The 17,260-nt window shown below is 35.0% G+C and overlaps 1 protein-coding gene across 1 annotated transcript; it reads right to left on the reverse strand.

Annotated features, from left to right (window-relative positions):
- Positions 1–1,440: 1,440 nt before the first annotated feature.
- Positions 1,441–2,373, reverse strand: LOC123287681 (olfactory receptor 2G6-like). Its single transcript, XM_044775059.2, has one exon. It carries the CDS (start codon positions 2,371–2,373, stop codon positions 1,441–1,443), a length of 933 nt encoding a protein of 310 aa, XP_044630994.2.
- Positions 2,374–17,260: the final 14,887 nt, after the last annotated feature.

Genomic DNA, 17,260 nt, shown 5'->3' on the forward strand with positions numbered 1-17,260 from the left:
ATCCCTACTTTCTTTTGGTTTCCACTTCCATGGATTATTTTTTTCCATCCCTTCACTTTCAGTCTATGTGTGTCTTTACATCTGAAGTGAGTCTCTTCTAGGCTGCATATAGTTGGATTATTTTTTAAAAGCTATCTTGTCACTCCGTGCCTTTTGAATGATGAATTCAACGTGTTTACATTTAGAGATATTGTTGAAATAAGAGGACTTACTAATACCTCCTTATTAATTGTTTTCTATTTTCATTGTTTCTCCCTAATGTTGTAAATTGGTGATTTTGTGTGGTGGTATGCTCTGTTTCTTCTGTTGTTATCTTTAGTGTAACTGCTCTAGATTTTGGCTTTGTGGTTACCATGAAGCTTACGTAAGATATCCCATAGATCAGACAGTCCATACTTAATACAAGTATTTAGTATCATATTATTCTGTTAATTTCTGGCTTATTTAAACTTTTTAAAAGTAAATGATATTGAAATACAACATATGTACAAAAAAGTGCAAGTACCTTAAGTGAAAAGCATGATGAAGTCTTGCAAATTGTATACCTTATATAACTAGCAGCAAGGTCAAGAATCAGAACATGACTGGAACCTCAGGAGCACCCCAGGTCATTTTTCCTTCCAATCACTACTCCCCAGAGGAACGACTATTCTGACTTCCAATAAACACAGATTTACTGTACCTCATTTTTTTATCTGCAAGTTTCAATTTTTTTCTTTTTTTCTTTCTTTTTTTATTAAGATTATGATAGTTAACAACCTTGTGAAATTACAGTTGTACATCATTATTAGTCATGTTGTAGGTGCACCACTTCACCCCTAGTGCCCTTCCCCCACACCCCCTTCTCCTGTTAACCACCGATCAGTTCTCTTTGTCTATATGTTAACTACCACCTTTTGAATTTTTTTCTTCTTCTTCTTCTTTTCTTATTTTTAATTAAGATTATGATAGTTAACAACCTTGAGAAATTACAGTTGTACATCATTATTAGTCATGTTGTAGGTGCACCACTTCACTCCTAGTGCCCTCCCCCCACCCCCCACTGTACCTCATTTTGAAGTTTATAGAAATGTAATCATACAGTATGAATTGTACCTGGCTCATTTCAATCAACATTGTGTTTGTGAGAATCCTTCACGTTGTGGTACCTACTTATAATTTGTTTATGCTTATTGTTGTATAGTATTCTAGTTCATGATATACTGCAGTTTGTTTTTAGCTTATCTTATTTAACTTATATTTTCCCCACTAGAAGGTTTAGCTCCATGGGGACAAGGGTCTCTGTTTCGATCACTGATATATCCTATGTACCTAGAATAGCACTTTGTACATAGTAGGTGTGTTATAAGAATTTCTTAAATTAAGTTAAAACTAGTTTCTAGTCACTGAGAAGTTTGGTGCACAAGCGCTTTGGCCTGCAAGCCCTGCATTAGCTCTTTCTCAATCTATGGTTGTCCTCACTAGTCTCCTTAGCGCCCCTTTGACATCCTTGTTCCTGAGAGAGTAAATCAGGGGATTCAGCAGGGGAGTCACCAGAGTATAGAAGAGGGCAATGCTTTTGTTCATATCCTTCAAATAACTGGAGGGAGGCTGGAGGTACATGGAGATGAGTGTACCAAAGAAAATGATCACTACCATTAGGTGAGAGCCACAGGTTCCAAAAGCCTTCCGCCTCCCCTGGGCTGACTTCATCTTCAGGACTGCACTGGTGATGTGACCATAGGATATTAAGATGAATGACAGGGGCACCACCAAGAAGAAGACACTGACGGTAAACATTTCAGTCTCGTGGATGGAGGTGTCGGTGCAGGCCAGTTTCAGCATCACTGGAACTTCACAGAAGAAATGATCTACTTGGTTTTTACCACAGAGGGGGAGAGTCATGGTCAATGCCGTCTGTACTACAGAACTACCAAGTCCTGTAAACCAAGCAGTTACAGTAAGCTGCAAGCAAAGTTGGGGATGCATGATCACCATGTAGTGGAGTGGGCGGCACACAGCTGCATAGCGGTCATAGGCCATGACAGACAGGAGGACACATTCTGTTCCCCCGAGTCCCAAGGAAATGAAAAGTTGGGTCACACAGCCACCATAGGTGATGATCTTGTCTTTCCCCTTAAAGTTGGCCAGTGTCTGAGGGACAGTGCAAGTAGTCAAACAAAGATCCATGAAAGAGAGGTTGGAGAGGAAGAAATACATAGGGGTATGGAGGCAAGGATCCAAAACTGACAAAAGGATAATTGTGCCATTACCTAGAAAGCTCAAAAAGTAGATGATCAAGATGACCACAAAGAGAGTAGTTTCTAGCTGAGGCCTGCCGGAGAAGCCCAGGAGAATGAATCCAGATAAGGTGCTGTCATTAGTTTTTTCCATTTTACTCTGTCAATTGGAATTAAGAGGACTCGATACTGTTATCTTGCTTGTTCAATCCACCACTTAGCTTGAAGCGTTTTCACAGTCACTTCCTTGTTGGTGAGAAAGGGAGCAATAAATAGGTACTATATATGAGTATCTTCTATGTTTCAGGCACTGGTCTAAAATTTCTATGCATTTTCTCACAACTCTATGAGCTGGTGTTATCGTGATCTCTGCTGACCTGTAACTGAGGGTTACAGATGTTCAGTAATTTTCCCGGGTGACTCACCAAATAAATGGCAGAAGCAGGATTCAAAACTGACTCCCTGACATGAATTCTCTACTGCTAGGGGACACTGTCATTTTATGATTGCATGACCTCTAAAGATAATCCAAGTTTCTCCAAAAATTAAACCTAATCTAATTGTCTTGAATTAGTTGCAAATGTGTACTCCCCTAATCCCTCTCTCTTTGTTTTCCGTGAAGAACTGAAATATTTCAGACTGGCTTTCTTATTTCTGTTTTGTGGAGAAAAAGTATATTTCCTGAAGAAGCATAAATAATAGCATTTACCATTACCAATTTTATTCAAAGGGAACAATACATTTGAATACATACACCAATGGAACATTTGAGTATGGAGCCTGAAATCATGTTTAAAGACTGGAAATAATTTAAGAATTCATTGTATCCAAACCTCATATTTCAGAGGATGGATCTTCAGTCATCAGCAATGATACCACTTTCAGGAAAAACTCAGGAAACCACCAAGACAATGTTTACTCTTTTCTTTTCTTTCACTTCATAATTCTCTTTTTAAATTCTTCAATGTAATAGAGTAATTAATTTCTACTTGTCACTCAGCTCTTCCTATAAATACCAACCTCATCTGAAACATTTTCCATTAAAATCATAGAGGTTATTCTCGGAAATAAACTGCTCTGTCTCTCTTGCACACACGAACACACATACACACCCTCCACGAGGCAAGTTTAACAATAAAAAATACCTAAACAACAGTAATATTTCGTAATATCAGCACAGCCTAGAAAAGAGTCTGGCTTGTGGTAGATTCACAAAAAATATCTGTTGAATAATTGAAAATATGGAAGAAGTTTAAAATCTGTAATAAGTTACATAAAGTGAATTTGGGGGTTACGGACATTTATGTGTACAGGGGCAAAACAAAAGAAATCTTGAACAACAGTTAATAAACGGTCTTGACCATTCAAATTTTAGATTTTTTTTAAATGCTGTGTTGCCCCTTGCAGGACTCTGTTAATCTTTTGTAAACGTCACTTTTCTATTAGCAAAATCCATGACCAGGCAAGAGGATATTCTGCCACCTCTCTATTATGCCTTTCCTGTTGGGTTCTTGGTACCCCTAATTCTTTTATTCCTAAATCCTTTCAGTGATTGTTTTGGTAGCTGCTGTTCCTGTGTTTCCAAAGGGTGAAATTAATTTGGAATAATAAGTTCTAAAATGCAATAAAATGGGAATCAAGATACATGGATTCTAAGCACAAATCTCCCACTAATTAGCTAAAGGCTGCTCCCCCTCCCCTACTTCCTGACCTTCTCTCCTTCCAAATAAAAGAGATAATATATGTAGCTTTTAACAAATAAAAGTCATAATGTTTGCAGTTCTTTACTGAATCCTGGTAGGTTTATGTTCCAATAGATCTACTGTCGTACTTTGAATATACTCTCCTCACTCCCTGCACATCCTTTAGTGACAGCATGGTTCTTAATTTCTATAGTTTCCAGATTATCAGGCCTTGCTTCAAAATATTCAGAATCATAAAACTGTCATTAGTGGCCAGAATTTGCTTTATCACATGTTGGTGCTTACCTCTGCTTCTTCTCTCTATCCTTGTGCTTTAAGAGTCAGAGAAAAGGAGCTTCTCCAGTCCACCACGGTGCCAGTTGAAGGCTCTTAAAATGCTCTCAAATAGGCTGTCATTTCTCAGAGATCACTGAAATATCTCATGACTCAGTCTGGAATATGATGTCAAAGTGATCTGAATCAAGAAAGCATATATTCTGATAAAAAAAATGTAAAATTCATTGTAACTACAAAAGTCAAATTAAATTGACATGGATATTTTAATATAAATTTCATTACGTTGTATTATTTCCTAGTGTCCCATAAGACAGTACTAGAAACTAGGTGGTTTAAGACACCAGAAATTTATTGTCTCTCAGTTGTTGAGGTTAGAAGTCCCACACAAAGGTGTTTGCAGGACCTCTGAAACGTGTAGGGGAAAGACAATCCTTGCAACCTGGCTTCTGGTGGTTTAATGGCAATTTTGGGGCTTCCTGGGGTTGCAGTTGCAGCACTTCAATTACTGTCTCAGTTGTCCACAGCATTCTCCCTTGCCTGTCTGTCTTTCTCTTTTTCTTTTAAGAATACCAGTCATATTGGGTTAGGACCCATCATAACTGAGAATAACCTCATCTTAACTTGGTTACATCTTCGAAGACCCTGTTTTCAAATAAGGTCGCATTAATAGGAACCAGGGGTTAGGATTTCAACATATTTTTGGGGGGCAACACAATTCTACCAATTTCAGTAGTATAATGTAACCTTGCCTGTCAAATTCTAACAGTTCTTTATTAGAAATGCCTGCTATGCAACAGTAAGCCTAAGATGCAGGTATTAGTTCTATTTTATTCCAAGTTCATAAATAAGGTACATTGTGAGCATGATAATTGCTAAGATTTTTATTGATAATGTTGCTATTTCTCATGCTCCGATTGGTATGTAGATAGCAGAAGTCCACAGTAAGAGGAAAAACTGATTTCCCTTACTTGGTATGAATATCCAATGAAGGCTTCTCTCCTATACAAGTATACCTTTGTTACCCCTTACATCTAAAACATAAATACAGATGGTGTGCATCTAAGACCTAGCACCGAAGACTTGGTTTGAATTGGAGGAGATAATACTTACGTCCTTCTACTTCTCCACTGAAGTGATATTTAGCTAATCTGGAGTTCAGATTCCTCTTCGAGTCTAGAACTTACTCTAAGTGAAGAGCTCACCAATGCATAGATGCCAATTCTGCAGGTAGCACCACCACCTTTTTGGGTCTAAAGAATCAGGAGAAAGGAACAACCTTAGCTGGACTTAGAAACATTTGAATGGGTGTTGGGCTAAGACTATGGCATCTTCTTCCATCGAAGAATAACAAAGATTACAGATATACAGCCTATGCAGATATACAGCAACCTTCTAAAAGAAGCAAGATGGTCTTTGAAGGACCGCTATAGTTTTATGAAACTAGAAGATTGACATATTGATGGGAAAGTTAATATGTGGCAGATGAAACCACCTGACTGCTGGTCTCCCATGAATGCTGGTATGTTCAGCGATTACTAAGTCGTACGTGGTTGTGGAACTAGAGAAACATGTTAGAGGATGAAATAGATAGAACAGAATCCTTAGAATAAATACAGATCCATGTATTTAAAAAGTGCTTTAAATTATGCCAATCTTGGGCAGGATAATCTGTAAGATTGGTTAATCATCAAAGGCAAGGAAAGTGCAAATTGCTATGCCATCAGGCTGTTAAAGGCATTACCAATTCTTTTTATAATTAGTGTTAGCATAACTGTGTCATTGCCAGGGTTTTCCCAGGAAGGTTGTTCACTCATTTTATAAAGTGTTTCACTGCATAAGAGTGAGTATAAATTAGAGTGGACAATTGAATCTATAGCTAAACAGAAGTTTGAATCTATGAATTCTATGGAATCTGTCCATGAATAAAAGGGCTAATACTACATCTGAGGGTTATATTAATAAGTCCCCAAAGTCAAAGTATATGCTTTAGGGACTGAGACATTTGAAGATGTGTTTTTTCTAGTGGCTCTAAGAGTGTCCTGTCCCATGTAACTCATTAGCTTCAGTTCAGGTATCCAGAGTTTGGCTGCCTCTGGGGAGCAGCCAAACAGGAGGGCTCTGGAGAGGTGACATCAACAGATGGTCAATCCAATCCTGCCAAGTTGACTAGGAGTGAACCTATTGTCTCTGCTTAACTTCCATCTCCCAAATTTAATAGTATTGATTGCATTTTCAGCTAGTCTTTAAATTATTCTTTTAATTGAGATATTATTGACATATAACATTACATTAGTTTCAGGTGTACTACATATGATTCAATATTTGTATATATTGTGAAGTGATCACCACGATAAGTCTAGTTAACATCCCTCACCACACATAGTCACAAACTTTTTTCTTGTGATGAGAACTTTAAGATCTACTCTCTAGCAACTTTTAAATATACAATATGGAATTATTAACTATAGTCTCCCCAGTGTACATTACATCCTCATGACTAGTCTTTAAATTCTTCATCCCTGTCTTCAGAAATATTTTTTCTTACTTAAAAGGGAAAAAAGTATCCACTAAACATACGTCTCTGAGCCTGTTTTTTCCCATATTTGTTATATCCCACCACTATTACTGATTCGATAAAAAAAATGCTTCCCAATGGTACTACTAACTCTATTACCTTCCACTTTTAGGAGACTTGGTTACTCAGTTATAATCTATCCCATCTTCAGCTTCTTGTATCCCGTTATCTATTTATCCATAGCCTAAAGGTATGTTCGTGTATCCTATCTGAAAAATAAAATTAGAATTTAGCCCCTCCGCCCACACCAGACACTCTTCTAGCTCTCTCCTTCATTCACTTAGAATCTTTTTGATGGTACACAAAATAGCCACGTGTGTTCTCCTCGCATCAGCACTTCGAAGTGCTCTTATTTGTATTCTTCCCCTACTACTCTTATGAAGCTACTTTCTGTGAAATCTTCAATACACAAAATCTTTCCCATCATACAAGGTAGATGAGCCGTTATCTTACTTGATGTAACTTGGTACCGATCATGTTCCTCTCCTTCAAGAAATTATGCTATTTACTGACTTCTATTTGTTTTTCTACTATTTCTTGGCTCCCTGAGTCTCACTTTTCTTTCTCATTGGCATCAACTTCAATGTGTAGATCTCCCAAATTCTATCCTTGACTCTCTTTTGTCTCTTCACACTGTTCCTGAGAGACTTTGCCATTTCCATGGCTCGAACTACCACCTATCTGTATGATAAATCTTTATTCCATATCTACAATTTAGACCCCCTCTTGAGTTGCATATTAAAGCAAATGAAATCTTGGCTACATACACATGGATTATTTGTGAACTTTAAAGTTTCAATTACTTTACAATGTAATCTATCCTCTTCTGAAAATAGCTCCTGCCTTTGCATATCAAATTTCCATAATCTCACTTCCAAACCCTCAGTAATCCCAGTGAGAACTCCCTGAATTATCCTTGGTTCTTCTCTTTGTTTTGGTCCCAATACTGAATCAAAGCTTTGATGATTCTCTTTCTGACATGTTTTTAGAATGCATTCACTTTCCAGCATACATTTTCCATTTGTTATCAAGTTATTAATCTTTTTAATCTTGTGTGAACCATTTAATTCATCTAGGAGATCTTCCAACGAAATCAACTCCCAGTTTCTCTAGTGTTATCTGAATTATTTTTCCTAAACTACATAACCACATCACTTCTTTGCTTAAAAATAGTTTTGGTTACTATGTCTACAATATTATATAAAAAGCACACCTCTAACAGACGAAACTGCATTTATTCTATGGACCCCATAGTTGTGGGAAGATGTCCACAATTTGCTATTCACTGTGTACGCATTCCAGTTTGGGGCCATTCTATTATGTATTCTTTTGCTCTAATATGCTGTTTCATCTGAAAGGTAAATCTTGTCCTATTTTTCCATATAGTATGGCCCATTCTAAATAAAGACTTTTCTCAAGGATCATATTCTTTATGAAGGCCATAAAATCCCCACTTGCTCTCTTCTTTGAGGTCTTGTAACGCTTCCTACCTAATTATTAATATTACTAATCAGTGGCCATGGTAATTAATTCTTGGCTGCGTATGTTCCATACTAGAATGTGAACTCCTTCAGGATGGACCTATTTCTTCTTCATCTTTCTATTCCCAGGGTAATTCTATGTCTTATGCATTCTATGTTCTCAAAACTTTATGCTTAACAAATATTATACAAATGAGCTGGAATTCTGAAAATCTGAAAGTAGTTTCAGTGTAAACTCTAACTGTTGTTGATTGAAAGAAATATGTGAATTATCTTATTCTCTCTATATATGTTGAATGCGTGTGTACATCCTCCACAACTGGATGTTGATTTAAGTGGTGAGACTATGAAAGTGGATTTGAGGAATCTTCTTAATATGTAAAAATGATAATTTACTTTTCTGCTTAAACTTCTTTGACAGTGCACCATTGTCTTCAGAATAAAGTGTAAACTCTTAAACATGGTTGTCAAGGTCCTTCTTGATTTAGTGTTTCCCTGTTTTTCTAGTTTCACAGATCAGATTTTCCCTGTGATGCTCCTTTCACTTTGAATGTTTTTATGTAGTGGATGTTTTTTCAGTAGTCATAGTTAAGTTTCTTACTCTATGAAGCATGCTTTCTTCTTCCAGCAGGGAAGACAATGCTCTGTTTTGTGCCCCCAGAAGTCAAACCATTTTTATTAAACAAAGAATTAAAATAAGTCATATAAGCACCCATTTTAAGATAGCATTAAAAGGAACTGATAAATAATAATGCACACCTGAAATTACACAATGTTGTAAACCATTATAATCTCAACAAAATAATTGAAAAAAAAAGAGAAAGGAACCCGAAGAAATAAAAGAGAAAGTGTTAATAAAGAAAAATATCAGTATCAATTAGTTAAAAGGAATTGGGATTGATTCTTGTTCAGGAAATGGGTCTGGTATGGCTTTTAAAGCCAAGATACTAATAAGCAATGAGTATTCTCTAGAGTTACAGTTATTTGTTACATAAATGAGGCTTTTAAAAGTCCATTCCTTTAACTTAGATTTTTACTTCTTTAAATCTAGAACATCTCTCTAAATAATTTTATAATTTCACTTTCTTGGTCAATATTATATACCTACTAGCTTGTCATTTTTATATATACTGTGATCTGTTAGAATTGTGGAAAACTTACTGCTGCTTTATCAATTCTTCATTTTAATTAACAGAGACACATAGAGAGTTCCCCTCTCAAGAAATGAGAAATCAAATCTAAGCAATTAACGTTCTTCTTTAGAACAATTTGTTTAATTTAGCACCATGGAACTGTTACAACTCAATTGTATTGAGTCACTTGATGTGCCTGTTTTGGTTAGTCAGCTGTTAAACCTCTTCTCTGTTTTTTCCCCATTGGAGATTATCAATCAGCACTTCCTGTTTTTGATGTAGTTACTACTTATTCTGGGGTTAGTTGTCTAATTAAAATGATTGCCTGCTTCCTTAAATAGAAAAAAATGGGCATATGCTATAAACAAGCACCTACATATTGTTTCCTTATATAGGAACATTCTCTTGCTTATAAAATCAATTTAAAAAGTAAACACATTAGTCTTACCAGAACCAAACCCATAAATGTTAGGAACAGGAAATGTTGTTGCTACTCTTTGTGTTAATTAACCTTGTTCTGGTAGTGTTGGCCAATAAAATTAGAGAGGAATAAAAAAAGCTATAAATATTGGAAAAGAAGGAACAAAATACTAAATATTGCAGCAAATATGATTGTACAATCAAAACACCAGAGCTATAAAAGTTTTTCCGCAGCAATTTGGTTAACAAGCTTATGGAATACCAAATTATGGTTCAAAATCAATAATTTTAACACATCCAAAGGATAATCTGTTGGAGAATATAGTGTGATAGAAGATCTTAGATATAACAGCAGCAAACAATATAGCACCTGACATACGTAGGAATTGTATAAGATGGCAATCTGCAGCCTTTTGCTGTCTAAGAAATTTATTATTTTATTTAGTACAAATGTCAGCATTCTTTTCTCAGTGATAAAGTGTAGTTGTAATGCATGTAAGAGAATAGAGTTTTTTCCTTTTGGAGCTTCAGCTCCCCAAAGAACAGGAAATTCCATCACTCTTGTAATTCCTGATGGCGTCAAATGGTAACATGTGGACAAGTGTTTAGGGCAGAAATTGTAGCTCAGAAGGGCTTTAAAAGAAGGTAGCAGCTCTGTGATATTAGAAAAAGAAATATTATTGGAAATGTCAGCAACTTAATAAATCTGAAATGATTCAACGTTTTGGAAAAATGTGTCTTCATTTTGTACTTAATGTTTCTGTAGGTTGCATGTGTAAAGGGACTAGGGGAGAGAAAATAGCATATGGTATTCATAACAAATAATTGGATTGGTGATATATACAAACATACACACATACATTCATACATATGTACACAGTATTCGGTAAGTATTGGCAATATAATTGCAAAATATATTCTTTGATTGGAGAATGATATAAATCATTCTTGTTATGGTGGATTAGGGGACAAGGTGAGTAAAACACAAAAGAACAAACATTGAAAGGAAATGGGAGGAAACAAAGAAGGGAGATAGAGAAATTGAAGAAGGGAAAGAAGTTTGAGGAGGAATCTTGAACTCAAACCACTACAGAGGATAGGTTATTGACAAAATAAATCGGGCCAGGTATAAGAAATACCAACTACCAAAACTTAAATATGATGTAATTAAAGCATTTTACAATTCAAATTGGTGAACAGAAATTTTTATTTATAGTTTTTTGTTGTCCATTCCTGCTTTTAAAAAAATTTGGAACCAGAAAGGATGTGTTTTCTTCTCCAAAATTATTTCAATGTGAGGTACAATATTTATTTTTAACTTTTTCCTCTAGCTTTATTGAAATATAATTGACACATAACATTGCGTAAGTTTAAGGTGTACCATGTGATGATTTGATACCCTGGGCCTCCGAAATGATTACCAATAGTCTTAGTTAACACCCTATCACCTCACATAATTATTTTTTTTAAATTTTGTGGTGAGAACATTTAAGATCTACTTTCTGAACAACTTTCAAGGATATTGTAGTGTTGTTAACTATAGTCACCATGCTGCACAGCAGATCCCCAGAAATTATTCAACGTATAACTGGTACTTTGTACCCTTTTACCAACATCTCCCCATTTCCCCTACCTCCCAGGCACTGGCAACTGCCATTCTGCTCTCTGTTTCTGTGAGTCTGGCTTTTTTAGATTACACATATAAGTGATATCATAGAGTATCAGTCTTTCTCTGTCTGACTTATCTCACTCAGCCTAATGCCCACAATGTCCATCCATGCTGTCTCAAATGGCAGGATTTCCTTCTTTCTTGTGGCTGAATAATATTCCATACCACATAGATACATGGAATATACCACCTCTTCTTTATTCACGTATCTGTAGATGGACATTCAGGTTGTTTTCATATCTTGGCTATTGTGAACAATGCTGCAATGAACATGGGAGTGTGGACATTTAAGATCCTGATTTTATTTCCTTTGAATATATAAATGGAAGTGGGTTTGCTGGATCATATGGCAGTTCTATTCTTAATTTTTTGAGGAACCTCCATACTATTTTCCATAGTGGCTGTACCAATTCACATTCACACCAACAATGTACAAAACTTCCCTTTCCTCCACATCCTCCCTAACACTTATTATCTCTTGTCTTTTTGATAATAACCCTTCTAACAGGTGTGAGGTAGTATCTCAGTTGCCAATCTTCCTCTTTTTGCTTGAGGGAGGATGTCCCTGAGCTAACATCTCTGCCAATCTTCCTCTACTTTGTATGTGGGATGCCTCTGCAGGATGGCTTATGAGCGATACAGAGGTTGGCGCCTGGGATCTGAACCCATGAACCCTGGGCCGCCGAATCAGTGTGCACAAACTTAACCACTATGCCACTGGGCCAGCCCCTCATCCGTTTTTTCATCAGAATTTTTTTTTTGCCATTGAGTATTATGAATTCCTTATATATTTTGAATATTAATCTCTTATTAGATAGGTAGTTTGCAAATATTTTCTTCCAATCCATAAGTTCGTTTTCGTTTTGTTCATTGTTTGTTTTGCTGTGAAGAAGACTTTTAGTTTGATGAAGTTGCACTTATTAACTTTTGCATTTGTTTTGTTGTGCTGTTGATGTCATATCCAAAAATCATTGCCAAGAACAATATCAAGAAGCTTTTCCCCATGTTGTCTTCTAGGAATTTCACAGTTTCAGGTCTTATGTTGAAGCCTTAATTTATTTCGAGTTAATTTTTGTGATTGGTGTAGGCATCCAATTTCATCCTTCTGCATGTGTTTATACAGTTTTCCCAACACTATTTATTGAAGAGACTATCTTTCCCTATTGTGTATTCTTGGCTCTCTTGTCAAATATTAGTTGACTGTATATACAGGGGTTTTTTCCTGGGCTGTCAATTTTGTTCCATTCGTCTATGTGTCTATTTTTATACCAGTACCCTACTGTTGTGATGAATACAGTTTTGTAATAAAGTTGAAATCAGGAAGTGTGATGTCTGCAGCTTTGATTTTCTTTCTCAGGATTGCTTTAGCTATTCGAGGTCTTTTGTGGCTATATACAAATTCTAGAATTACTTTTCTATTTCTGTGAAAAATGTCATTGGAATTTTGATAGAGATTGCACTAGATCTCTAAATGACTTTGGGTAGTATGGACATTTTAACGATATTAATTCTTCCAATCTATGAATGTGGAATATCTTTACTTATATTTGTTTCTTCAATTTCTTTCATCAATGTCTAGCAGTTTTCAGTGTACAGATCTTTTGCCTTTTTCTTGGTTAAATTAGAAATCTTTTATTGTTTTTGATGCTATTGTGAAGGATACTGTTTTCTTTATTTTTCAGTTATCTCACTGTTAGAGTATAGAAAAGCAACTGATTTCTGTATGTTGATTTTATATTCTGTGACTTTACTTAATTTTCTTATTAGTTCTAGCAGCTTTAATTTTACAAACAGCACCTCAGATTTCAGCCTGAGAGTAACAGTTTTGTGCCGATTCAAGGTATTAAATAGAAATACATTCCTCAAGTTGAAGAACTGAGTTTCCAGATGAAATAATTTACTTTTTGTGAGACACACTTAATGAAAAAAGTAATAAACCATTTTATATGTAGATAAGAAAAGGACATTTATGGAAAAGTAAAAGGAAATGCAGGAAATGTTCCGTGTAAGAGAATAATTTTGGAGGAAAACGCTAAATTAGAGGGATTTAGGTGCCCATAAAACTTTGTAGTGATTGCACACATAGTTATAATGATTTATCTGAATATAGCATTTATGAGTAGGAGTTATTTAAGTTGAATATTAGATATTAGAAAGGCATTTTAATTTGTCGGAATACATAGATATGCATTCCTAGATAGGGGAAATGATAGATAAATGGATGCATTAATAGATTTAGGTAAATAGTCATGAAGTTCATGTCAGAAAAAGATGAGAGAGAATTATTTATCAGTGTTCTGAAGTTACTCCTTAAATTGGAAATATGTTTGAAGGACAGATGCAGTCCTCTTATCCTTCCTGATCAAAAACAACAATTGGTCCAGTCTTCCTCAGCAAAAGGAGGAAGATTGGTGGCAAATGTTAGCTCAGGGTTAATCTTCCTCAAAGAAAAAAACAAAGAAAAAAGGAAAAAAGAGAGAAAGGACACATTACTAATGTCATGAATGAAGGAGAGCGTTATAAGAAAACAAAGTTCAGAATCAAATCTTCCATGAATATAGATGCAAAAATCTTGACAGAATATTAGCAGAAAAATTGAACAAGATATAAAAAGCATAGTACATCATCACGTAGTGATTTTTATCCCAGAATGTAAGGTTGTTTATTTAACATTCAAAAATCAATTAATGGAATTCACCACATTGATAGAACAAAAGATAAATATATAATCATCTCAATAGGCTCAGAAAAATAACTTGGTAAAATTAAAAACTATTCATGATAAAAACCAGAAACAGAAGGAAACTTCTTTAATCTGTTAAAGGGCATCTACGAAAAACCTAGAATTAAAATCATACTTAACAGTGAAGTGATAAATGAATTCCCTCTAAATTTGAGAATAGAGCAAATAAATCTATTTTCATCCTTTTATCAACATTATATATTCTAATCAACGAAATCAGTTGGAAAAAGAAAACAAAACAAATTTGAAAGCGAGTATTTGGAAACAAAGTGCTTTTGTGTAGAAAAACCTAAGGAATTCCCACACATTAAAATTTAAAGTGAATTTATCAAGATTGTAGGATACAAGGTCAATTTATTAAAATAGATTCTCTTTCTACAGATTCACAACAAACAACTGGGAAATGAAATACAATCCAGTCTACAGTAGTGTCAAAAACAAAATGATTAAAATAAATTTATTGCAATATATTCAAGACTTCTATCCTGAAAATACTAAAACATTGCTAAGTGAAATTAAAGACCTAAATAAAGAGAGATATACTGTGCTCATGGGTTGGAAGGCTAAATGTTGTTATGATGGGAATCTTCCCAAATTGATCTGTAGATCCAACGTGGTTACAATCAACATCTCAGCTAGCTTTGTTTTTATTATTTAGAAATTGGCAAACAGATTGTAAATTTTATGTAAAAATGCAAAGGATAAAGACAAAGGTGGATGACTTGAACTAGCTACTTCAAGACATACTGTACAGCTATATAATCAAACAGTATGGAATTGTCCTAAGGACAGACAAATAAATGTACTATCAAAATAGAGAGTCCAGAAAGAGTCCCACAGCTGTGTCAATTGAATTTGATAAAATCATGAAGAAAATTCAATGAAGAAAATAACTTTTTACCAGATGGCACTAGAACATCATATTTATACATATCTGAATACACATATTTAAAAAATGAACCGGGACATATCTCATACCAGACCCCCAAATTAATTAGAGATGGATCAAAATCTTAGACAGAAGAGGTACAGCTTTGTAGCATACAGGAAAAAATATAAGAGAATATCCCTCCTTTCTGGCAAAGAGATATCTCTTAGGACATTAGAGGCATTAACCATAAAAAAATTACAAATTGGACTTTATCAAAATTAAAAATTTATGCTCCTCAAAAGACAACACTTAGAAAATTGATGGACCAGCTACAATTTGGAAGAAGATATATGCAATATATATGTCTGAAAAAACACAAATTTCTAAACAGAAGATCGTTTTATGTATACCTTGATGTTAATTTCTAATGTGTTTTGGCAAGAGATCATGGACTGGATGACAACTCTCTTTAAAATATGTTTGAGGCTTTCTTTGTGTAATATTCCTTCCATGCCTGGGAAAAAGGGTCTTTTCTATTTTGGATACAGAAACTATAGTTTTCTTTAGATGAATTTTGTTATAAGATCTTTTATATCTTTGTTTATTTTTATTTTGTCTTTTTACGAAATGTCTAAAGTAGTGTGTTGAAATCTTATACTCTGATGGTGGATTTAACTCTTTCTTCTTGAATTTCTATCTATATATTTCAGGGCTATTTTAATAGGGGCATTTATGTTTTAAATTCATAATGAATTCAACTTTTTTCTTTTTTTAAAAACTTGGCGCCTGAGCTAACATCTACTGCCAATCTTCTTCTTCTTTTTCTCTTTTTCTCCCCAAAGCCCTCCAGTACATAGCTGTACTTCTAGTTGTAGGTCCTTCTGACTCAGCTCTGTGGGACACCACGTCAGCATGGCTTGATGAGTGATTCCATGACCACGCTCAGGATCCAAACCAGCGACACCCTGGGCCACAGGAGCAGTGTGTGTGATCTGAACAACTCAGCCACAGGGCCGGCCCCTTGAACTTTTACACTTTTATCTTTGGTTAGTAAAATCTCCATATCTAATATTGCTTTTTGTGTTAAAATGGATTAAAGTCTGTTTATTAGATATTAAAATCATAAGACCAGCCTGGAATATTTTCTTATTTTTATCTTTTTTATAACCCTATGTTTTGGTGTTTCTCTTTAAACAGTATAAACTTGAAGATTTTTCCCCCATTAGTCTTTGTTTTTTAAATGTGGGGTTGGGAGAGGCACTGCTTAGTTCATTTAGAGCTCTTTTAACTATTGAGATGTGATTCAATCATAACATTATTTTAGTTTGTTCCTTTTTAACGTAGGCATTTGCTTGTCTGATTTCTGAGGCTTTATATATTTGAGAAGTTTTTATCATGCTTCTCTATTTAAATGGCCATTTTACTGGATGAAACATCTGGGTTGAAGTTTTTCCCCTTAATTTAAAAAAAATCATCCTCCATTGTCCTTTCTCATTCAGTGTTGCTTTGAAAGTATTTGATAGTGCATCTAAGTAGATCAACAAATAAATGCAAATCATATGTGTAGAACCACAGCTATATGTCACCTTCCCACAGGTAAAGTTTCAATGGAATGAGCAATTCACAGTCAAAAATCATATCAACACACAAGGAAATAAGATATCATGAGTAAGCACAAGGGATAAACAAAGGAGCAGAATCAGATTCATAAAGACTTTGGATTTTTGAATTTTTAGACATGGAATATGCAATAAATATGACTAATATCTTTCAATACTTAGAATTCTCAAAATATAAGCAAGAGATAAAGGACAAAAGGAACAAAAAAACAGAGTCTGGTCCTAAACAAGAAGCTGAATCTCTCTTCCAAGATAAATCCCAGAAAATTTAGAGAAGATAAATAGAGAAACTGTAAGAAATCCTGAGGTATTGGTGTATACATGTATGATGGTAGTAGGGGCTGAAGAAGAGGACTTCCCAGCACAATTATAGTCGTTAAAACTGGAAAGAAAGTGTGAGGATTCTGATCTAGCTTCTCCACTGCTTTGTCTTGAGGGGCACAGTGTTTACCCTACAACTTCAGCAAGACATAATTTTCCTCCAAGTGTCCTCAGCAATAAAATCAGAGCAACATAGAACCCCTGTGTTTGTAAGGGGCCCAGAAAAAAGG

The sequence above is a fragment of the Equus asinus genome, chromosome 8 (genome assembly GCF_041296235.1).
Source record: "Equus asinus isolate D_3611 breed Donkey chromosome 8, EquAss-T2T_v2, whole genome shotgun sequence".
Taxonomy (NCBI): domain Eukaryota; kingdom Metazoa; phylum Chordata; class Mammalia; order Perissodactyla; family Equidae; genus Equus; species Equus asinus.